The 24,943-nt window shown below is 41.1% G+C and overlaps 1 protein-coding gene across 1 annotated transcript; it reads left to right on the top strand.

Moving 5' to 3' along the window:
- The first annotated feature begins 4,285 nt into the window (after window positions 1-4,285).
- On the top strand, window positions 4,286-23,886 carry LOC148029371 (uncharacterized). The gene is made up of 3 exons (XM_087688174.1): window positions 4,286-5,862; window positions 22,885-23,017; window positions 23,164-23,886. Exons 1-3 carry the CDS (start codon window positions 4,796-4,798, stop codon window positions 23,389-23,391), a joined length of 1,428 nt encoding a protein of 475 aa, XP_087544300.1. The 5' UTR covers window positions 4,286-4,795; the 3' UTR covers window positions 23,392-23,886.
- The last annotated feature ends 1,057 nt before the right edge of the window (window positions 23,887-24,943 follow it).

The raw sequence follows: 24,943 nt of genomic DNA, 5'->3' as shown, positions 1-24,943 counted from the left end.
GCTTGATAGATATACTGGGGTTTTTAAATGTAGCAACATCAATAGAACTTGGAAATTATATGTGCAATATTCCACTTAGCAAAAAATAACCAATTGGAAGGCATAATGAACATGCACTGACTTCATTATTTATGTGTCACATTTACCTTTTTAGTTCTTTTTGTAAGGGCTTTATTTTCTTCTATGAGGCCTATGTAAGAATTTGATCACCATAGATGCAAATAATGCAATTACTAATACCAAGTCCTTTATTGAGGGGAGTTTAGTATATGTGTGGATGCATGGAATCGCACAATAAAAGAAGAACATAAAATTTACTTCACTAGATTTTACTATTTTGATAACATTGCTAGCATTTAGTGTATACCCCATTTGCATTCTTGAAAGTTGGAATCACACTATGCCTCTCTCTGACTAAATTTTCTATTATTTTATTAACATTGCTAGCATTTGTAGATTTGATTGTCATTCTTGATCATAAGAGTTATGCTAGTGTCTCATTCTAGATGATAATAGGGATCAAGTATCATTCTAGACAAAGAAAATGGACTTTTGATAAAATTAGGTCAATATATTAATGTGCTAGCATTTTTTGTTAAGATTGACATGCTACATGAAGATGTTCTAACTCTTTTACAAAATGAGCAAGGATGCATAGGTACAAATTGTCCATTCAATAAATGGGCTTTAAAGGGTTACTAATGTTGTACTTTCTTCCAAACGTGTTATATGTATGCAAGTATTTGAAAAATCTTATATGCCAAACATTTCCTCTTGAGACTTTTGCACTTAATAACAATGTTATGCGTACATTCTTACTCAAAAAATTTGTTTAGTCTAAGAACAATGCTATCGGTACATGATTACTTAAAGCATAGTGCTATGTGGATATGCTTACATGAATAATATGCCATTCCTTTATTTTGTGAAATGTGCTTATTAGTTTAGTTCTATTAAGTTTTCTTTAGAATGGGCTTACATTTGAAGGATGGTTATAGCACACTAGAACTAGAGTAATTGATGATCCTAGACCCATGTGTTCAATTTATGCATGCCAATGCCAAAACTCCCACTTGAATTAGCTTAGCTGTAAGGAACATTGGTATCAAAACTAAATAGAATCTAAAATGACATTGCACATAAGGACTCCTTGTGCAAGTTGTGTGGAATCTTTGAATTTTAGAGTTAATTATACATTGCAATATGAAGATATCAAGCATCGCTATTGTCTCCTTTGATTGGACATTCCATCCAAAGCTTTAGACAAAAGAAGATGGACCACATACACCGCATTCCATGATAGCATCCAAATAAAGTGTTTTCTTATTCAACCCTTGGAAAAAAAGAAAAGACAATCTTTTGAGCTGAGCTTCTTTCCAAAAATCACATTTTTGCATGAAACTCTTAGCAAATGGCATGAGACTAAGGATGCATTGGACGTTAAGGCAATCATGGTCTAATAGGAGAGAAAGCATATTATAAGTTCTTACTCAATAAAAAGGAGTACAATGGGCTAATACTACTTAGCACTTCCTTGGTTGATATATTTGTTGAGCCTTAGCATGTTCAATATAGAGTGGTTCACTATTTGAAATGACCATATTTAGACCCTACAATTTGGGGCCAAGCAATACTTGTCACTAACTCCCTCTCCCATCGGATTGAAATCAAATTCAAGACTTTTGAAGTGTTGAAAAAGACCTTCAAAGGAACACCATCACTTTTTGATTGAAATAATTTGGGAGTGCTCCCATGCATCTAAGAGCCATTTGAAAGACAAAGCCAATGGACCATAGTATAATTGTGCAAGTTCAAGCAAAGTCCCTCCCTCTCCTCATGTTGGTGTGACCTGCAAGTTATAAATGGGTCCTAACTCTAGATGGATACTCGGATCACTTTAACCCTTCCCTAGTGCAATTCGAATGCAAGTGTGTGTATCTTGATTCCATTGCAACAACAATATAACTTAGCATACTTGCCATTGCATATTGTGCTACAATAGAAATAAATATCTCTCATTGGAAATAGAAAAAAGAGTGTTTGATACAACAAGTCATATTCCTCACTCATTCCTCACGAAATGTGATGGTAAGCCAAGGAGATACTAGGTTGGATGTGCCTCAAATCTATTCATTTATGCATCTCTAACCTATGTCATTTTGGATCCATAACATGTAGACTTCTATATTTTAAACTTAAATTGAGAGTAAAATGAAATCTCTAAAGGGAATTGATGATCATTATTGTGGCTAGGAGCCACAAAAAGGTGACAAACATAATTTGAGTGATTCACATGCATCCTACACCTTGACTTTGATCAATCAATTCTATGCAAAGCTAGTGCAATAATAGTAGGATGTAGTGAGAACCATCCAGTACCTTAGCACATTCAACATGGTGCCAATTTCCTCTATAGCTAGCCAATTGCTTTCTCGAGGAAGGAGTTCATACCTATACATAGACTTCTCTAACACACCTATTTGGACACACGTACAAAACGGATGCTGTAAGGGAGAGTGAACTCAACTTTTGACTATGTAAAATTTCACGAGCACAACTTTAAATTTATAAAGAGGAGAAGAATAAAATTTCCCTCGATGCATTGGCTTACTACTTTCTCAAGGGTTAGGTTTAAGCTAGTTGGTAGTACCAGAAGGGAAATGGAAGTATTTGCCATCATGATGTTGTGGCTCTTCCTATCTCAAGGGCAATAGCATGTAAGGGCCCCAAGTCATATAGTGACAATCTCTTAGTGTGTATTGCATGTTTTGATGAAATTATAAGGAAGATTCCAACCATGTTAGCATTGGAGGAAGAGTATTAGCTAGATAAAAATTACAAAAGAAAAAGCTTGATATATAGATCATAGGATGTGATATAACTTGTTCGAGTCACCAATATAGTTAGGTGCAAGACATCAACATTGGATGAATTGACACAACTGAGCACATGGCATAGGGATTAGGGAGGCAAGGCTTTATAAGAAAGGTACTCAAGTCTCAATGTAAAGTCTAAAGTCATAAGAGTCTCGTGTGTAAAGTCATAGAGTCAAGGCATGTGCAAGCCAACATGTGTAAAGTCTTAGAGTTAGGGCATGTGCAAGTGAGCATGTACCACTATGGCAACTAGGCAAAATCGCATCCACATGTAGGCTCAAGTTGATAGGCCCCACAATTGTTAGCATAGCTATAACAACATCCAACAACATATGCTAATAAAGAAGATAACAAGGTGTGTTGTCGATAGCCACTTAATACATGGCATGAATTTTGCTAAGTTCACATAGTATATTCTCCCAAAACTTGAACTGATTTTTGTATTAATTGAATATTGAGGCTTGCATAGATACTTGTAGTCAAAGGGCCCCCAAACCCTTGACCATAGATTTTTACAAGTAGTCCCTTTACAACATCCATCTTTGTGATCAACCAAGTGGAGCCATAATCAACTTCTAACATCATACATCATACAAGGTGTTGCATCGCTGCTTGTGAGAATGGAATTTGTGAGCTTGGGTTTATTACACCATTTCACTACCACTTGAACTAGTACTACTTGGGTTAAACTAATTTTTTTGTAAAGTTCAAGGTTTGAAACCAAATTTTAATGTTCAAATTTTTATTTTTGAAAAAGTTAAAATTTATTTTACGATAAACCTTGGTTTTTTGAACACAACCTTAACCTTGTTGTGCCCAACACTTACAGTGCTAATGGGGGCAAAGCTTATATTAACCCTCCCCCCCACGGAAAATAGTGGTTGCACTCATGGCATTATGGTGCAAGGCATCATGCAAGGATTTGAGGAGTTGCATCGATTGGTTGAATAGTTCCTTTTGTTGTCGGTGCCAAATCTATAATGGCTTTTTTGTAAACGATTAAAATTTCCCCAACTTAACCTTGCTAGCACAGGGTTAGAACCCTCTTTTGAGGAGGTGCTAGTGGGGCAAAAGCCAGGGGTTAAGAAAGTCCTCTTCACCCCCATTGCATGGGATGGTGTGATGGCAGGGTTAGTGAGAGAGTGGCAACTGGCGTTTCCATCCCCCCGCGCCCGAACCCTTGGTGCGAGACCATGCGTGCGACAGGGCTCTAAGAATCACGAAGACTAGAGCTAAGAGGGTGACTTCATGTTGAAATCATGTCTCTCATTTTTTGATGGAGTATGGGGTGGGGAAGAATCTTTGTGTTCAATGGGCCCACTGCTTTGCAGTCAAACGGGGCTTCCCACGGCTGCCAAGTCAGTACAGAACCTCTGTCTTCCCGCCCCCTTCTTATTCTTGTCTCTCTCTCTCACACACACACACACACACACACGCAGAGCCCTCAAAAGCACGAGAGAGATAGAGATCTGTTCTCTCAGGGTTCGAGCATAGGCCTTTACCCATCGGGACGCACCCTCCCACACAAAAGAGCTCCTTTGAAGTTTGCCGCCACTCACCTTTTTGCAGTTCCTCTCAATGGAAGCTTCTTATTAGCATCACAGCAGAGCATCTTGCAGGTCTCTCACATAGCTAAGCTTCTTTCTGTGATAGGAGAGATGAAGAAGCCTTATTTCTGTGACAGAAGGAGAATCTGTTCTCTGTGAGAGGCGAAGGAGAAGGTTCTCTCTGTGATAGTAGAAGTTGAACCTCCTCTCACACAGAGAGAAGCGGCATCTTTCGGTGTCAGGAGGAGCTACGCTTCCCGGTGCGGGCATCAAGCAAAGGGGATTGGAATTGCACAAGAAGCAGTTTCTCTTAAATGATCGCCTCTGTTCGATCGGATTGAAATATTGCACACGGGTTTTTCAAGCTCGGACATGGAATCGAGGTCACCTGCGACTGATCCTAAAGCAGACGACCATAAGGAAGAAGAAGGCGACGATGATCTAGATGAGATGGCCAATGGCATAGCTGGGGATGTGGAGAAGTGGGAAGAAACCCATGCCCATTTTGAAGTAAGCTCTTCTCCACTGTCGTCGTCCTACCTGTTTGAAGGTCTTGACCATGGAGGAACCTTACTAGAAGCGAAAGTCTCACCCAGCATCTCTCCTCGGCAATCCCACGATTCAGGATCCGACAGATTCCAAGTGGACCGCGCCTCCCCTTCCCTGTCTCCCGGACATTCTGTGTTCCCTCAACCTTCAGAATCTCCTGGACCTTCCATCTCTTCTGGAAGAATCACGTCTCCTGGACTGCACACATCTCCTGGAACTCCCCTGTCTCCTGGAACCCCCCTGCTGGCTGGAACAGCCATGTCGCTTGGACTGGGAGGCATGTCTCCTAGAGTCACCACATCTCCCAGAGCATCTATGTCCCCCGAATCAAATCTATCTGCTGGCCCATCAACGCCCCCTCAACCTTCTTTGTCTTCTCAGTTTTCTGAACTTGGCAGATCCCTGGAGCAAAGGGCCACCCCAGGCACATCTCCCCTGCGACCACAAGGTTTGGATCAATCTGTTGGGATGGGACAAGAGGGAACTGGCATTGCCTCAGCAAAAAGCTTAAAAGTCGATGATTTTGAGAACAAAGACCTAGGGCAGGTTGAAGGCTCTAATGCTATTAGTGCTCAGGATGCAAAGGTCAACATTGATCGATCCATCCGCACAGCTATTCCTGCATTCACTCAATCATTAATTTCTACTGCAAAGAACATACAGTTCCCTAAGAAATCTGTCTCATTTAGATCATCACCAGCCATCTATGCCTCTAAGCCTTGGTTGCCTCGCACATCAAGTAGTCAGATGAAGATTACTGAAGTTATCCTGCGGGCAGGAAGTACAATTTTATCATTGATAGCATTTTCGGTGATGGCTGCAACTAGAGAGAAACGTTCTGGGGCAGGAAGCACTTTCGTCATGAAGTTTAGTGATTTCCAAGCTTACAGGTAAGCCTTACTAGTGTCCTACTGATAATGGTGTTATATACGAACAACCAGAAACTGCTAAATTAACACACTCTCGCCACTTTTGCGCAAGATGAATTTTAATCAGACTGCCGACTGGATTTGAACTTTTCAAATGGTATCTCAAATGTCTTTTAATGTGGAAAACTGGAAAAGGCATCTTTGTTGGTAAATCGTCCTACAAGTACATGTAGGTTGTTGTTCCACTGATTCATATTTGATGCTTTTGTCATGTTGTCGTTTTACACTATTTTGTGCTTGTTTTATTATGAACTTTGAAGCCATGACTCATGACCAATGAATAGACTTTTGTGCCCTTAAGGTGAGCAGCATTGAGGGAGAGCAAGTCTATTTGGATAGAAAGGTACAAAAGGTAGAAAGGTTTAAGGTTTGGATGGGGCTTAGATGTCACCCTTTATAGTGGCTTGAAATCCTTAGTCTTACCTCACATTTGCCATGATTAATAGATAGATATATGTAGGCACTTTGAGGATGTTTAGATGAATGATGATTGATGGGTAATTCTAGACCTTAGTGTTACATTCAAGGTTAGCACGGGATGGGGCCTGATGGGCTTGCGTTTCACCCCCTCTCATAGCTTGAGATGCTTAGTTTACCTCATTTCCCATACTCAATGGTGGGTAGTTTCATGCTTGGGTAAGGGCAGTGCATTCCTCTTCTATCCAATACATTTAAGGTTGGCATGGGATGGGATCTAATGGGTCCTTTCCACTTTGAGATGGTTAGAGTCTTACCTCATTCCCTCACGAGTAGTGATTGATAGATTATGCTTGGGTAAGGGCTATGCTTTTCGCGTCTATGTCTCTATTGACTCGCCAAAGATTGATCTTTGTGAACATATATTGAGGATGGACCCTACTATGATGATCCAAAGGGAAAGAAAAAATGCAAGATCCAAGGTAATAATAGGATCCGCATAGAGGTGGGAATCACTTATCTCCTCAATGTAGGAGCTCACCGTCATTGGCCTACTTGTCTAGTATTGCACTTGACTTAGCAAGGCTAGCATGGGTAGGTGTGGTCCGAAGGGAGACAAGTGGAATATGAAACTCATTAGTGATTTCTTGCATCCATGATAATAAAGCCACAACCATAATTATCATGTATGAGAGGTACAATATGGTACGATGTGACATATAGTATTAAATGGTACCTTCGAGATTTTATAAGGTGTGGTACAAGAAAAGCATGTTGTTGTGTGGCTACATGTTTAGTTAAGGAAAATCAAGGAAAAGCCTGTCAGAGTGAAGTAGTGCGGAAGTGTATGACCAAGACAAAGGGTGAACAAAGAGAGAAGAGAGAGAGAAAGAGATAGTGAAACATAAAATCTGCAGTGAAGAATGTTATATAAGGATATAGATATGTACATGGGTGGAGAGAGTATGTCTGCGTATGTCTTCACCTCGAAGATCTCACACTTTGTGAACCTCAAGGGCAGTCTCCATGAACAACAGTGTGGAAACCTGAGAATAGAATTGAGGAAGAGTGTGGAGATTGGGGCCAATAAATAGCTCAAGAAAAGTACAAGAAATAATGCAAGTTGGCTACATTTAATGCAGCCAATTGGACAGCAACTATCCGACTTGTTGCGGACTGTCCGACCTGCCATGTGTCACCCGCCTTGCCTACTGCCTGTTGGTGTCATCTGCTTGCCACATGGATTGCCTAGTACAACTATTGAAAATTGCCCAAATTTGAACCTGCTTGTCTAGGCAATGCCAATCTCTAACACCCCCTCTCAGATCTTGGACACGGCAGAAGGCTAAGGAAACTGGAGTGTTGTCAAAGTAAAGCATGAGGAAGTGCCTTCGTAAACAAATTGGCATGATTGTCCTCTGTCTTGTAGTAGACCAGGGCAAGAGTCTCATCTAGAATCTTCTCCCGAATGAAATGGTACTTGATCTCAATATGCTTTGTCTGAGCATGAAACATAGGGTTCTTGGCCAAGGCAATGCAACTCTCATTGTCGCATTGAATAACAATAGGATCTCTTTGTGGGCAGCCAAGCTCCTCCAAGAGCCTGCGAAGCCACATTGTCTCACATGTAGTAGAAGATGCTGCCCGATACTCTGCCTTAGTCTAAGAGACGGCAATCATGGGTTGCTTCTTATTGCTCCATGACTCAGCACCGGCACCCAAGGTAAAGTAATAACTTGTCGTGGACCTCTGATGATCCACATTGCCAACCCAATCTGAATCACTCCATCCTATAAAGTACCAAGTTTGTAGCTTGTACTTGTTGGATAATAGATCCCAAGATCAAGGGTTCCCCATAGGAACTTCAGAATCCTCTAAGTAGTTTGCCGATGCACCATCTTGGGTTCGCTCATGAACCTAGCCAACACACCTATAGCATAACATGAGTCAACACAAGTATTGAGAAGCCTGAACAAGGAGCCAACCAATTGCCTATAATGGGTAGCATTCACCAAAGGAGAATTAGAATGAGCTATAGCCTTCCAATTCGGGTCCATAAGAGTCGTAAGAGACTTGTATCCGTCTATCTCACACGTAGTCAAGAGCTCATGTACATACCGCTGTTGGGAAATAAAGATCGCCCTCGGAGTCCGATAGATCTCATGACCTAGAAAGAAATGAAGCAGCCTCATATGCGTCATCTCAAACTTCTCATGAAGTGGTGTCTACTTGACCATCTCGGCATGGTCACTTGTCACAATCAATTCGTCCACATAAAGGACAAACAACATACGACCTTCACCTGAGGTATGAACATAAAGTTGGGGGTTGGCCGTGGAATGCCGATACCTTGATTTCTCTTGGAGGAAAGAGGCAATCTTCTCATTCCAAGCACGGGGAGCTTGCTTAAGGCCATAGAGAGCCTTCCTCAACCTATACACCTTACCATCAGAAGTTTCGAAGCTTGGAGGCTGCTCAACATAGATCTTCTCTTTCAACTCACCATCCAAGAAAGCAAACTTCACATCCAGTTGATAGATTGGCCATCTCCTATGCCTAGCCAAGGCAAGAACAATGCGAATAGTAGCCATTCGAGTTGTAGGGGCAAAAGTATCATGGAAATCAATGCTCAGGCGTTGTGCAAAACCTTTAGCAACAAGGTGGGCCTTGTGCTTGTCCAGCGTGTCATCACTATAGTACTTGGTCTTGAAGACCCATTTGACTCCAATGATCTTCTTATGGGGAGGCTTCGGCACAAGGTACCAAGTGCCATTTCTCTCAATCGACTTCAGCTCTTGCTCCATCGCTCTTCGCCAATGATCATGTTGTAAATCCTCCTTCATGGAGGTGGGCTCCCGATCTTGCATGGTAGTATGGTACGAGTCATCAAACTATAATTAGTGTACATAAGCTTGGTATAGTGTGCTTGGTTCCTCCAAGAACACGGCGGGCCATCTTGCAGCTGCCATTCTTCAGGGATCCCCTCAATCCTTTCATCATCGCGAAGAGTGTCACGAGCCCAATGAGGAGGAGGCCAAAGCTTGCCTTGTCGCTTACCATTTGCTGAAGTTTCAGGAAGGTTCATCGATGGCGAAAAAGAGTCCTCAAGAGGTAGAAGCTCTAGAGGAATAGTCGTCGGTGTCCAACTATCACCAGGATCTCTAAGAACAAGGTGTTTCTCACCCCCCTCTGAGATTGGAACTTTCACAAACCGTACATCACAAATGGTGTAGGTTTGGGGCTGTTTAAGAGGCTAATCAGCAAGTAATGCATATTGTAGCTCAACACCCATCTAGGTTGGCCTATTGAAATGGGTCGATTTGCTACTCGACTTGTTGCTTGGATTAGTTGATTGTGCTGCAATCCAATTGCTGTTTGTGCGGTGCCTTGGTTTGCTTGAATTGTTCATGTGCTGTCTAGCTTGCTTGCCCGTTGAGGTTATCTGCATGCTTGCTCCTGTTGTATAGGAGTTCATCTCCCTAACACCCAATCATGAGGATGTGAATTTTCAACTTAATATTGGTATGTGGCATTGCCCTTAGGAGACCTCATAATCTCTCACACATTGAATGACTAGACCAAAAAAAGGGATAGCCTATGTAAAGGCTATGAACCAAGTTTACAGAGACAATGGTTATCTTACTAAGAGAGCCCGAGTGATTACCTTAGAGAGACCAAGGTACTGGACAAAGGGTACGTGGTTGTTGCCTAATAGGCTACCAAGACCTAAAAAAGCGGATGGAACCACAATGGACGTATCTTTTTTTTTGTGGGAGTGTTCTCAAGCATAATTCTTGACTTATGGAGTAATTTATGCTCCAAGGGGAGAATAAAAGAGATGGTTATATCCAACATATCACAAAACAGACAAGCTATCCCAACCACCCATGGATGTTGATGATGAAAAAAAGGTATGGGGAGTATGCGGTGAAGGAATCCTAGAAGGCTGTTATGGGAGCTGTCGCAAATATGGTGGATTTAGAGTTGACTACTCTTTAATTTAAAGGGGATAAATGCGTATAGATGCATGTTTACTAGAACAGAATGCCAATGTATGGGGTAATTGAAAGGGCAATGCAAATCCTTGTGCTCATGCAAAATACCATGCAACGACACCACTTAGACAATGTCCTTGCAAGGGAATTATTAACTTACCTAAGTATCCTTTTACAATCATAGTCATCTTGATGATATGGATTATGATACAATAGTACAAAGATAATAATGTCAATGAAGCAATATGTAATCAAAATCTTGTCACCACCAAGAGAACAAGGCACCCCTCTCAATGTGGAAGGGAAAGCAAGAGGCAGCACCTTCTCCCCATCAATTTGGAGTAGAAGGGGAGGGAACACCTATACCGATCCATGGTAGCAAGCATTGAAGAATTGGTGTGTTAACCAGCTTGGCCAATATATTCGTAGGATTATCTAATGATAGATGCAAATGAGGTAGTAGGTGCAAGGCGAGCAGATCTTCTTGGGTCCTCCAAGATGGAATCTAGTGGAAGGATCCTTGAATTTCGCATGATTTGCTAGTATAAATGAGGTAATAGGTCCTTGGGAGGAGGCTTGGGTCCGGGGGATGAGGAATCGGCTCAAAGATCGGTGTAGTAGATTACATTATATTCCTCTAGTCAAAAACTACATCTCTTTGGGCAATCACCTTGTTTATCCGAGGATTGATAGGCTTCACATTAGAGGACTATTCTACAAAAATCAAGAGATTATCTCGGAGATCAAGCTTTCCTATCTCATCATTAGAAGTGTGCATGTAAGAATGACATCCAAAGACTTTGAAGTGGGAGATGAGAGGCCGAGTGCCAAAGAATGCCTCAAAGGAGTCCTTTTGAGGAACCGCCACAATTGGGCATTGGTGGAGGATGTACATTGGTGTGTTAATAGCCCTAGTTTGTAGTTTCTCGAGGAGCTCTATTGTGCACAACATAGAGAATGCCATGTTCCTCACAATCTGGTTCCTATGCTCTACAAATCCATTCTAAGTGGCGGAGTTCACAGAGGTAAATTGGTGAGAGATGTGCCCATGTTAGAACTTGGAAAACTCGTGGGAGCTAAGTTGTAAGCCTACTTGGCTAAGGATACTATGAACTCGATCCTGAATCATCCTATTCATGCGCTTAGCCATACCATTATTTAGTGGGATGTATAGGGCTGTCAACTGATGCTTAATATGATATATCCCTCTCATCACACAATTGCTCAAAGGCTTTATATACATACTCACCTTCATTGTCAGATCGTAGGCATTTTAGTCAACACCTAGATTGGTTTTTAACAAAAGTAAGCCAACATTGAAATGTCTCCAAGACTATTGATTTTTGCTTTATGGGATATGCCCAGACTACAAGTAATCATCAATGAAAGTAACGAAATACTTTGCGTCACCTAAAAACTTGTAGGGCATAGGTCCACAAACATTAGAATGAACAAGAGCAAAGGCTCACCCATGCGTGTAATGCCAAACTTATTATACGAGTTACGAGTTTGCCTACCATAAAGACAATGATCACAAGAATCAAAACACTTATAGTCAAGGAGTGGAAGATGCAACAAATGGGAAAGCATTTTCGTTTCCTGTAAGGATATGTGCCCACGGTGATGATGCTATAACGATACATGTGGTACTGTAGCCATTGTCAAAACATGGTTGATAGACTCGAATCAAGTAAGGGATAAAGAGTGCCAAACTTGGCACCTTGTGCTAGGACAAGATTTCCTCATGGTTCATATACAATGACCAGTTTGATTTTGTATAAGGTACACCATGTAAAGAAATATGTGAAAGCATCAAATATATGCTTTAAGAAGTACATCTACATAGATCTCGAATAGTCATCCACGATTAAAAAAGAAGTTCAACACACCATTCAGGGTAGCAGTGGATGTTGGCTCACAAAGATTAATGTGAATCAATCGAAGAAACTTATCCCTATGCATAGTTTGCTAAGGGAATAGCGTGCAATGTTGCTTTTCAAGTTGACAAGCGTGATAGACATCCTTGGATAGTTTAAGGCATAGAAATCCCTCAACCATTTGATGGTGTGACAACTCATAAAGAGTCATACCTAAGGTGTCCAAAGTGGAAATGCTAGAGACACTCATTGTTTGTAAGCTCTCTTGTGGTGGCTAAAGCCCTAAAACCGTGGAACTCGGAGTTCTTGATAGTCAACTAGGAGAGAAACTGGGTCATCATATAGAGGCCACTATGCCATGCCTTGCCGTGAGCAATCACTAAACTGGTTTGAGAGTCTACGACCTCGATTGTGGTTGTTGTAAACAAGACCACTTGTCCCAATTGATAAAGCTACTGAATGGATATAAAGTTCACTCTAAACTAGGGGACATAATATACATTATTCAACAAATTGAGATTTAACCCTTGTTAATATGAAACTTGATGCAACCTAGGTCATGGATCATGATCGAAAGTTGTTTCCACATTAGATATTCTTGGCTGTAGGGTCTTGGGAGACAAAAATTTCTTGGATGGGGATCATGTTGGGTGGCTCCAGTGTCTACAATCCAAATAGGTGAGATGTGCCCGGTTGGGTAGAGTAGTAGGCCTTTGCGGTCGCCTCATCAGGAGGTAACTTGTGAATATGGACTGATGTCCCTACAAAGACAAGGTGGGCTTGTGGTCCAGTAGACTAGTTAGACATGCCTTGTGGAGTTGAGAACGAAACTGGCTATGATGGTTGACTAGTGGCAGTGTGGGTTTGAGGTCTTCATTGCCCTTGATTTTGAGTGTCACCACCTTGCCTCCCTTGTTGGGGATTACCTGATCGAGGAGCAATGGTTTGATCCTTGGGTTTTGGTTGGGTACCTCTTGCCTTTAATCGACGCTTGCCATCAAAATGACCAGCCTTGTGATAGTTCAATGAGCAGCTCATATATGATTAATGATCAAGTCATTAATTAGCCCTTGATTAAAAAACATGATTTGACTAAGGAGCAATTGGTTATTCATTTAGAAACTTGATATTGGCCATTTGGGGGTTCTTTCTTCTCCCATTCTTGTTTTTGAAGAGCTGTAACAGCAAGAGGAGATGCGAACTTGCCGGTTTTTGCGATGAGTAGCAAGAGAAGAGTGTTTTGCAGCAATCGTTAGAGCGTAGTGAATGCGGAAGCGTATGACTAGACTGAAAGAAAATGAAGACTGAGAGAAGAGGGAGAGAGAAAGAGACAATACAATGCAAAAATCTGCAATGAATGAATGCTGAAATGAAGGAGGCATAGATGACTTAGTTTCTTGACATCAGGTGGTCTCTTCAATGATTTTGCCTTGGCTTTTGTATTCCTTTGTACTTTGTCTATGATATAATATGATGAATCATTACGATAAGATATGTACAATGGGTTGTCGAGTGTATCTTTGCTGAGGATCTCTCTCCACTTGAGAAAACCAAGTAAAAATGATCGGGGCAGACCGGCCAATATGTAGGCCATTAAAAATAGGGAAAAATGACCAGGTCAGCAGTAAAAACTGGCTGACTGCTGCATAAAATGGTCACAGCAAGCAATAAAAAATTGCTATGTAAATAATCTAAATGACACATGGTATCCTACTCAGCCTGTATGGCCTGCCAATTGCTTGGAATTGCTGGAAATCAACTAGCAACTGCATGGAACTATTTGACTTGATCTAGGAAATGTGTAAAAATGCTTGAGAGTACTAACTATACAAAATAGTACATTGCTTGTGCCCATCCAGAGGATGACTGAATCTCTTAACACCCCCTCTCAGATCTTGGATACAGCATAAGGCTCAGGGATTTGGAGTGCCATCGAAGAATGGTCTGAGGAAGAGCCTTTATAAACAAATCTGCCAAGTTATCCTTTGTCTTGCAATACATCACATCAATAGTCTCATCCAAGATCTTCTCTTGAATGAATTTGTATTGTATCTCTATGTGCTTTAACCTAACTTGGAATACGTGATATTGTGCCAAAGCAATGCAACTCTCATTGTTGCAATGAAGTGTAGTAGGACTCGTTCGAGGATAGCCAAGCTCTCCCAATAGCCTCCGAGACCACACTGTCTCGCATGTGGTAGAAGATGCCGCTCTATACTTCCCCTCTATAGATGATGGGGCAATTGTGGATTGCTTTTTACTACTCCAAGAGATAGCACCTGCATCCTAAGTGAAGCAATATTCAGTTATTGGTTTACCTGTGGTCAACATCTCTAGCCCAACCGTCTAGCCTTGTAGAACAAAGGTTGAAGCTCTCGTGATCCCTTTTCACTTTCCACCTACACATCCCTTGATCCTTGTAGGGCACGCTCTCGTTCGTCTTCTCTTTTCCGTTGCACATATCTTCTTTTACTTTCTTACATTCTTAGTGTGCCTACCTTTTGGTAGTGGGAGTCTTTTCACATTTGTACATAGTACCCACTTGCACTTTCTATTGAAGTTGAGGTCAACACGTTTGATGATCTTATGTAGTTGTTTTTGCTTTCTTTTGAAGGTTGACATTTGCTTCTACAGGATTTACCGCCTAGCTAGCGAAGACTTGGATCGTTCGACACTTTTTCTCACGGTTGTATCTTTTGATAGCGTTTCTTTCGTAGGATTCATCCTTGCCTCTTTGAAGGCCACCTTGGGGGCTATTCATTTCACATGTTTTCAGCTAGACATGTATCTTACTCTTCTTCTTTGGGCGCTACTCCTTTTTTCCATCAACATCAACATCTTGGGGATAGAGAGAGTGCTTACTTCTCCTTCCACCGTTCGATGGTGAGAGGCAGCGGTCTACAACTTTTGCTTCGACTTTGAGAGGAGGTGACTTCTTCTCTTGACAGTGATAGTGATGATGCTTACAGATTTTGATTCAGATATTGTATTTATTGAAATTTTTTTGTACTTTTATTCACACTGTCAAGATAACATGTTTGTAAAAGGGTGCTTGGGCAAGTGAACAATTCCCCTACGAGCGCATTGTTCTAGTGGCACCTTGCATACCATTTTATGTGAGTATGACATCTTGCATCTCCTTTTGCATAATCCTATTGCATTGGCATTCTGCACATGTGAACATGCGTCTTGTGCATTTATCCCTTTTTGGTCACCTTAGAGTGGTTGACTCTTAATCCACCATATTTGTGGTATTGCATATGGTAGTCTCCAAGGCAGTAGTCTCCCTTGCTTGCTTGCTTTCCACACATCTTTTTTGTCTCTCCACATATTCCCCTATATTTGTTACACACTACTAGTCTATTACTTGATCCCCCATATCTAGTAGTGGTAGGGATAGTTTGTTTATTTTGTGAAAGTCTTTGGGTTTGGCTACTAGTATCTCGTTTGTTACTTAATCGATTGCTACCTTCCATTTTTGTAACAATCATTATAAAATCACCACAAATAACAACCCAAAAAAAATCTCATTGTGGTTTCATCTACCTTTGCAAGCCTTGGTAGACCATTGGGTAATCGACGTGCACCCTTTGTTCAATACCTTGGCCTCTCTGTGGTGACCACTTGGACTCCCTTGATAGGATAACCATTGGTTCATTGCCTTTGTAGTCTTGTTAGGTCATTGTGTAGATTGGGTAGCCATTGTGCACCCTTTGTCGGATGTTGTTGTTGCTTTGGGATGGAATGTTGATAAACTATTTTTTTCGTTCACACACTTTATTTAGGATTTTGCACTTACAGCCCCAAAAAGGAATGGTGTCCATATTTTGGCTACTTTTTTAGTGGCCGCCTACATAGTGATACACCACCATGGATAGCTTATGCTTATAAATAGGCAATCACTTCATTCATTCTAGACCACCCCACCACTCTTCAGTCATTCTTCACCCCTCTTTCTCCGTCATTAGACGGGCTTCTCTTCTCTCATCAACCCCTTTCACTGCATGTACATCCCTTTAGGAGAACATTGTAGTTCGTGGCTCATGCTTGCCTTCACCCTTTCTCTTTTGCTTCAGGCGTCCTATTCCAGCATCAGGCTTTGTGTTTGGAGCATCTTTTACCTAGCGTCACCATTATTTGCTTGGCATCAGCACCCTTCTCCTTTAGGCTTCACCTTCACATGCGTTTTTCAGTGTTGAGATCTTCTACTTGCCTAGCATCATCATTTCCAGCTTAGTGTTAGCGTTTTTACATCTTGGCTTCTCCATTACCTGGCATCACTTGTCTATCATAGGGATTGTTGAGGCATGCGTTTTTGTAGCCTGGCTTCTCCTCCATCACTTGGTGTCACTTGTCTGTCAGAAAGGTTGCTCAGACGTGCGTTTTTGTAGTCTGGCTCCTCCTCCATCACCTGGTGTCACTTGTCTATCATAGGGGCTGTTGGGACCTACGTTTTTGCAGCCTGGCTTCTCCTCCATCACATGACATTACTCTTTTGTCACAGAGGTTGCTGGGACTTGCGTTTTTGCAACCCGGCTCATCCTCCATCATCTAGTGTCATCATTATCCATCTAGCATTAGCATTTGGGCTGCTCTCCTGCGTTTGACAGCTCTGATACTTGGGGATTTGCGTTTTGCTACCTAGATGACTCTTCGGTATTAAAGAACTATGGTTCACTCCCTCGACAACTAGCGATCAACTACCATATCTCTGACATCATTGGAGGATTGCAGTTCTCTTCCTCAATAGCTGTCCTTTCACCTTCCAGTCATTACTTTGATAGTCCACTGTTCGGAGGATTGCGTTTCACTCCCTTCACTGTGTAGATTTCCATAGGTGTTGTTGCCTGATTTAGACAGGACATTGCAGTTATCTTCTAAGCTTCGGCTTCGTTGTATCAAATTTTCTTCTCATAACACGATTTAATGCATCGTCATCGTGTTCTTCTTGCGTTTCTGAGTTTCTTTTCTCTCTTAAAGTTCGCTGTATACACTTTGTGATACTCTCTACAGACCCTAATGTCTCTTTGCACCGTTGCTTATTTTGACATGGTATCAGAGCATACATGTTATTTTTGACATGGTATCAGAGCGTAGGAGCTCAAAGAGCTAAAAAACCTATTCATTAGAGAAGACAAAGATAGGTTACGGGTTTGGCATCATGTATTGATTTTCCTCTTCATTTCTGTTGCATCACTAGGAGACAAAGAAATCCTTCTCTTCCTCTTCCACCCACCCACCCTTTTACAGGTTGACACTCCGGTGCTATGACTTTTCCACAACCAAATGAATAGACAATTGGGTGCTCCTCTTCCTGCATCACTAGAACCCCCACTGATGCTTACTGACATGGACCTTTGCTCCCTATCTTGCCGGAGTATATACGTCTATTCCCAGGCACTCGTGCCACCTTTTCCTTTTGGGCCACAAAGTTTATTTTGCACTGGCTTTTTGATTTTTATGCTCAAGGCAATAAGACGCATCCGATGGACACTAAGCCCTTTCGAGCCATAGGAGGATCGACTGGTACCATGGCCTCCTTGCGACCGTTGCAATGCGTTATGGAGGTTGCTTCTACTTCTTCTAGGGTTGCCACCTCGACAACTTGTGCTTTTGTAGTCCGCGTCCCCGAGAGGCAGTGATTGTTGGATATTGTCCCCTCGGCAGTCTACTTTAAGTCTAATGGAATGCTCATGTGGAGCCTTTGCAAGACTTTTAGTGAGAACATCTGCAGGGTTATCTTGTGATTTGATCTTAGTTAGGGTGATTAGACCATCATCCAGAACTTGTTTGATAAAATGATACCGAACATCAATATGTTTGGTAGTTGCATGAAACATGGCATTCTTAGCCAGGCATACAAGACACTCACAGTGAGATAGAAGCATAGATGTATTGTTCTTTGTGTTACATGGCAGTTGTAGAGGCAGAGCCACATATAGAGAAAGGAGCAGAGATAGAGATAGAGATAGAAGCTGAAGACATAATAGAGAGGTTGTTCTTCTCTTACAGAGCCTCCACAGAGGTAGAAATAGAATGTGAAGAGGACGAAAGGGATAATGTAGAAGAAGATTATGAAAGGGAGCTAGAAGAGTCTATCTTACTCGCAAAAGGCAGAGATAAGAAAGACGTTTCTGAAGTTATTGAAGCCTTAAAAGTAGAAGATCCCTTTTTGTTTGATAGAATGACTATGGTACCCTTTTGGGCTGATTAATGAGTCATGTCACAAGCAAAGCCTCCATAAGAAATGGATTAAGAAGAATAGACTTTCCTTCGCTATCACATCTAAGTACAGGTGTTTTGGTGGGCAGCCCAAAATCCTTGACCAAACAACCAAGCCAAACTCCTTCTTTTGAAGCCTCGGTGGCTGAAATATATTCAGCTTCAGTGGTAGAGAGTGTTACTATTTTTTGCAATCTAGAGCACCAAGAAACCGCCCCACCTGTCAAGGTAAAGATATACCCGCTAGTAGATTTGCGAGTATCCAAGTCACCTGCCATGTTTGCATCACAATACCCTTGTAGATCCAACGTACCCTTGCCATAGCAAATACATTTTCTTTGTGTGCCCTTAAGGTACCGTAAGATACTTTTCACTACTTCCCAATGTGCTTTGCCAGGATGCGACATGAACCTGCTTACAACTCCCATTGCATAAGCAATGTCAGGTCTAGTAGCAACCATAGCATACATGAGTGAACCACAAGCTGAAGCATAAGGAAGACCCTTCATGGTATTGGTTGCCTTGTCATCTTTTGGGCAATCTGCTTTGCTAAGCTTAAGGTAGGGTGGAAAAGGTACATCAAGAGGCTTAGCATCAAACATAGAAAAATGATCAAGTATTTTGCTGATATACTTTTTTTGTGAGAGAAATAAGAGTTGTTGCTCTCTATCTCGTGTGACACGCATGCCCAAAATATGATCAGCTGTACCTAAATCCTTCATAGGAAAGGCTGAATTCAGCTGTCTTTTCAATGCATTAATTTGGCTTTTATGCTTACCAGCAATAAGCATATCATCCACATAAAGCACAAGTATTGTAAGGCTTCCATCATCAGCCTTCTTAATATATAAGCAGTGATCTGCACTACTCTGTTTAAAACCATGTGAGAGCATGAAGGCATCAAACTTTTTATACCATTGTCTAGGAGCTTGTTTCAAACCATACAAGCTTCTTTTAAGCTTACATACCAAATGCTCCTTTCCATGTATAACAAAGCCTTCGGGCTGTTTCATGTATAACTCTTCTTCTAGATCACCTTGCAGAAATGCAGTTCTAACATGCATCTAATCAAGTTCAAGATCCATAGATGCTACAAAATTTTCATCAACATTCCATGAGTTTGAAGACACTTTCCATAAATTAATCAGTCACTTGGTTTGCTATAAATTGAACCTTTGTTGGGACGAAAAGGGCTGATTTAGTTAGCCAGTCTACAACCACATAACTAATATTCCACCCATGCTTTGTTGTAGGAAATCTCGTAAAAAAATCAATGCTCATGTCAGTCCACTTTCCAAAAGAAATATGTAGTGGTTGAAGCAATCAATAATCAAATTGGTTGGGCCAATTTGCCTTCCAAGTATCCTTGAGCAATTATTAGCCCTTGTATCGATATTAATTAATTAATTAATGCCTAGTTCTAATGTCACTAGTGATATTAGTGGTTAATAAATTAGTCTAGACCAAAATCTGACACTAGGTACCACCTAGTACTTGTTAGACATAATTTATTGCAGTGTTTGCCTTTGGCATCAATTGATATTTTGGGGTCTTGGGTCCCACACTATGAAATAATTAACTTTTGCCTCACATGCACAAGTCACATTAGCACATTTGATCAACTTTTAATCAAATGCTAAGCAAAGCAATAAAATTTCAGATCTTTGTGACACAAACATTATGATTGTTAAAAGCATTTAGTCATAGCCTTGGGTTATGAGTGAGCGAGCGCCAACACACTAATGGTACTTTAGGGTTAGGGCAATTGAGTCCTATTTATAAGACTCATGGCCCATTTGTGCACATTCATTAGGTGGTTGCTATGCTTGGACTCTAGGCTCAATGGTTCTTGCATCTGTATAGTGGGACGGGGCGACTTGGTAGTATAGGATCTTAGCTCTATGCATGCGAGCATGGTTCGTTATATTAGTGGCCCTAGGCTCAAGTTGGAGCTCATTTCGCCCTTTGGTGGGAGGTGAGTTTGATGTCCATTTGGTTATGGTTTCGATGTCGTGGGTATGGCTTGTGTTTTGTCATGTGCATAGGTTGGATCCTAGGGAGACATTTTGATTGCCTAATGCTAAAGAGAGAGTAGCACCTCCATGCCTTTGAATACAAGTAGGCTTCGAGATCTAGAGGTTGCTTGATGATACTATCTATTGAGTAAATTTGCTTTGAGACTTCTATGATGATTAATCTAGACACTCTAGCTTGCTAGTAGTATGTGGATGCTTACCCAGGCACTGAGTATCATGTGTAGTGTGCACTACTATTTGTGATAATTACTTTGTGCATTATTGTTTCTGCCAGTGTATTGGTAACTGTAGTAGGAATGCATTTATGGAGAAGTTAATGACAACAACTGTGTGCCCCAAGTTGCAAGTGTCCTTTGGTTCAATGTATTTCGGTTTTGGATACCTTTTGGGTCACACTTTGTACACAATTGAGGTTAAGGATTATCATGTGGTTAACTCCTAGCTCTTTGAGCAGGCCAGAGATTGCATAAGTTGTGCAAGATATGTACAGGTCCATCAGTGGCTAAGATTCAGTGTAAAGAAGATAGAAATTTGTTAATTATTTAATGTGTAAGGTGTACACACACATATTGAAGTAATTTGGGGCTTTGTAAACCTAGGGTAGTGTAAATTAAAATATTAATTTTTTGCAGTAGGGGCAAAGTTTGTGCTAGGATACTGGAATTTGATATTTTTGGATTAAAATATGTTTTTAATGCAAAAACATTAGGAAGAAAGCTAAAACAAGGTTAGTCAGCTTGGGGTAGCATCTTAGTAGTTTTTGAGGGCACCATGGCAGGCCAGTTAGCAGTTTTGCTCATTAGAGAGGGATTGTTGATGTTTTCCCACCATTGTGGACAGTTTTCTCCTTCTTCTCTGCAATGTGCATGCAAGGACATGTTGTTTCTCATCCTTCCTAGTCATGGGTCAAGGCTAGACAATAGTGTTGCAGAATTGTCTAGGGTTGCATGTAGTTTGTTCATAGCCCCCTCTCTCCTCACAGAACACTAATGTTGCTTTGGCAATTGACTTGGACTGTGTGCTGTTGCTTTTTTGGTGTGCAGAAATTGCACACTTGTGTGATAGATTTGGTTAAGTGTGATGCTTGAGAGTCATGGTTGGTGAAGGCAACTGGTGGCCATGTAATCAAGTAGTGTAGGACCAATCTGTGAGAGCAGGCACCAAACAACAAGTTGCTGGTTAGGGACTGCTAGTTTCAGGGTAGAACTAGGTTCTTTGTATCGTGTTTGAATAGCTCTAGTAGTTTTAAAGAAATACATGCTCTCAAGCTTTCTATCTCCTCAAGCATTGGAAGTATAGGCCTTAAATTATGCGTGTTAGTTTTCTGCATCAGATGTATGCCCAAGATTTCCTAGTCCGACTAATACTATACTAACACTATACAGTACTAATTGGATGCTATTAGATGTGACAACCTTGGTTTGGACTCTGGAGTGCATATGGTCTCTGAAGCGGCTTCCATTGGCCGAACTTCATGATTGTGGTGGTGCCACCAAGCATGCAGGGGTATTGGGTAACTTGAGCAAGCAGTCATACTCTCTTGTATACTGAAGTTCCACTTCTAGTTGGTTTGTCTCAAGGTGAAGGGACATCCCTGGGGTCTGCTGCTTATATTTGTGTAATGCCTGCTGTTGCAAACCAATCTTTTTAAGGCAACAGACTTTGAAATAAGCGTAAATGTCTGTCATACTTTCAACTATGATCTAGTGAGAGCTGACTTGCAAATGTACACACAATGGCACCCTAATATATTGCTGAGCTGGTGGAATAGGATGAATGTGCAACTGAAAACAATTTGTTCAGTTCCAAATTAATTTGACTGCCAGCTGAACTGCGATGCAGCCTCCCTGACTTAGTTGTTCACCAGATGCCAGTGTCAATCAGCCAGCAGTGCAGAAGGCTGCAAGACATAGATCTTGCATTGGTCCAGCATTCAGTAGCAGATAGGATAGTTGGATAGAATAGTGAAGGGGCGGTTTATCTCCTCATTGGATACCCTTTGGTTTATCTTCTCATTGGATAGCAGCTCTTTTTCGTCTGTCATGCTAGGTGATCAGTTGGTAGTTTCCTCAGCCCTGCCACATTGGTGGCAATCAGTACAATCGCTTTACAGCAGTTGTGAACATGAGATAGTAGAACAAAGGGCTAGACTTCTGATTTGCCTGATCTTTAGCTGGTGCTATTTTTTCTAATGAGGTGTCAACAGCTAGAGAATGATCTCTCTTTTGAATGCTGGTTATGATGGTTAAGTTGATGGACTCCATTCGTTTGCTGCTTGTTTTCACTGGATTCGACTGATTTGTAAAATTCAGTGTCAGTGTCTTTCGAGCTTTTTCTTAGTCATCTCTTGTTTAAGGTTTCTCCAAGTTTATTACTTTCCTTGCCCCTCCTTCATTAATTTATTCTAGTCATAATAGTTTGCTATTGCCTTTGCAGCTATCTCGTTGCTCTCAATGTACTGTTCTTCATCTACTCAGGCTGGCATGTAATACAACTTGGGCAGTCCAGTAGCAAGAGAGTCTTCTCAGGGTCTTTTGACTCAAGGCTGTATATTGTTGCCTGTGATCAGGTAGGAGGTTTTTAGGGTTTAGATACATTGGCTAATATGCAAAAGTTTTTGTTATTCTTGCAAAGACCGATAAATATGAGTTCTCAGAAAAACTTTGGGCGTGAAGATCATGTTTGTCTGCCTTATTGCTCAATTTGTGTGTACAGATTTTGGCATTCCTGCTGTTTTCAGCAAGTTCCTCGGCTGCTACAGCATCCCAACTTTCACGCCATGGTCTGCGTAACATCTGGCCACCGGCATGTTCTACCTGGAGTCTTTGGCTTTTCTGTTCAAAGGCAGATGCTGCAGTCGTGATGAGTTTTTTTTCCTCATTTTTTGCAATCTCTTGCTCCCTGTTTTCTGCATATCAGTTGTCAAAGTCCTTGGCAGACTAGCTACTCTCTTTAGTTACCCGATAATTTTCTGAAATCTCTGCTGGTGGAGTCTGATTCCTCAAATTTTCAAGCCCATTGCTGTCTGTGTCCAGAGCTTTATACATAAAGAGATTGCAGGAGAATTGGGAGGTGGATAAGCATGTCTACAATGTTCAATAGGGACTCAAATTGTATATGTTGCATGATGAGTACCATAGTGTATTTTATGGTTTTTTGAAGAGTTTGAGTTGAGGGGAAGGGTGGGGATAGGGTTGTGCAAGGACACTCTATGCAGAGTGTGACTGTATGTTCAATCAAGTATAACTGTACACGGTCTAATTTTCACAAATGAATTCTTGGCCAAACAACCCCTTCTTAAATATGTGAATTTTCATGAAAGCAGCAATGGAGAATGTATGATTATGTGAACCTGCAAGGTTTAACCTGCAACTTTCTTATGCTAATCAATAGCTACCATACCCAAAGTCTGCTAAAATATCATCTACAGAGAATGCTTCACTTCAATATTTTAAAAGTATGGAGAGACCATATTTGGTGCATTTCGAATGTAGCAGTGGAAAATGCCTGATTATGTTTCAGCATCAATTTTTACTTTTAGGGGTCGATTCTAAACTTAATTGATTGCTGCAAGCCTTTTTTTTGCTACTAAAAATGTCTGATGCATCATTCTTCATTTGTTATTTGTAGTGACCAAGGCTTTAGTGGGAGAATGCAATTACATTACTAGCAATCACATAGATCCATAGGAACAAATGATCCTATGGCTACACCTCAATGTTCTTTTATTGCTTTGTTTTGGTGGATGTGCTGTGATCATGACCTTTGAACTTAAGTTCTTGACAAACATTTGGTATTCAAAGCAAATGTTGACTTGACATGGTTTTGTGGAATAATATGGGGGGATGAATGAAGGCGAGGAATAATTTTTTTTTTTGGGGGGGGGGGTGTGAATGAAGTTGTCCATGATGAGGAATAATATGGGGGGATGAATGAAGGTAAGGTGAAACTCAAGAAATCGGTAGATGGAATTAGTAAGATTGTGGTGGGGATATGGTATTCAAGTGGTTGATACAGGCAAAATCAATGAGTGCATCATATAATTGTAAGATGGTGAATGTAGGATAGAGGCCTTAAGTTTGTGCCAAAGTTTGCTAGTTTGGTTGGAGCTTTGTTGAAATTTTGAAAATGTCTTCAATTATATTTGAGCCTTAGATTGTACTCCTCCCATGAATTTGTTTGCCCATACAACATAATATTCATGGGCTAGCTAGTCTTCAAGACGATGGTTCTAAGTTCCCTCGTCCCTAGCATAACCCATCTACTATGCTCTTATTACCATTTTCTCACTTTAGCATCCTAACATACAACTTTTAAACATTGGAAGTGGGGATGCACTACAAAGTGCACAAAATGTCACATGCTAGTTGGGACAAATCATGTGTTTGGAGGGCCAAACAAATAGCCTCCCATTTGAACAAATTAATTAGCCATTAATAGGGGCAATTCATCATCGACCTCAAACATCGGGTGTTGCTTACGGTAGGCTGATGGA

Source organism: Lygodium microphyllum, chromosome 11 (assembly GCF_053477565.2).
Source record: "Lygodium microphyllum isolate KBCC chromosome 11, Lygodium_microphyllum_v1.1.10, whole genome shotgun sequence".
NCBI lineage: Eukaryota > Viridiplantae > Streptophyta > Polypodiopsida > Schizaeales > Lygodiaceae > Lygodium > Lygodium microphyllum.
Note: the sequence above shows the minus strand (reverse complement) of the source record. Positions and strands in the feature narration are given on the sequence as shown.

What these genes read in the sequence shown, in the direction of transcription:
- LOC148029371 (XM_087688174.1), top strand. Translation starts at nt 4,796, where the DNA reads ATGGAATCGAGGTCACCTGCGACTGATCCTAAAGCAGACGACCATAAG. An exon ending in AGTGATTTCCAAGCTTACAG is followed by an intron (nt 5,863 to 22,884) that starts GTAAGCCTTACT and finishes TTGCCTTTGCAG; the next exon opens with CTATCTCGTTGCTCTCAATG. An exon ending in ATATTGTTGCCTGTGATCAG is followed by an intron (nt 23,018 to 23,163) that starts GTAGGAGGTTTT and finishes TTGTGTGTACAG; the next exon opens with ATTTTGGCATTCCTGCTGTT.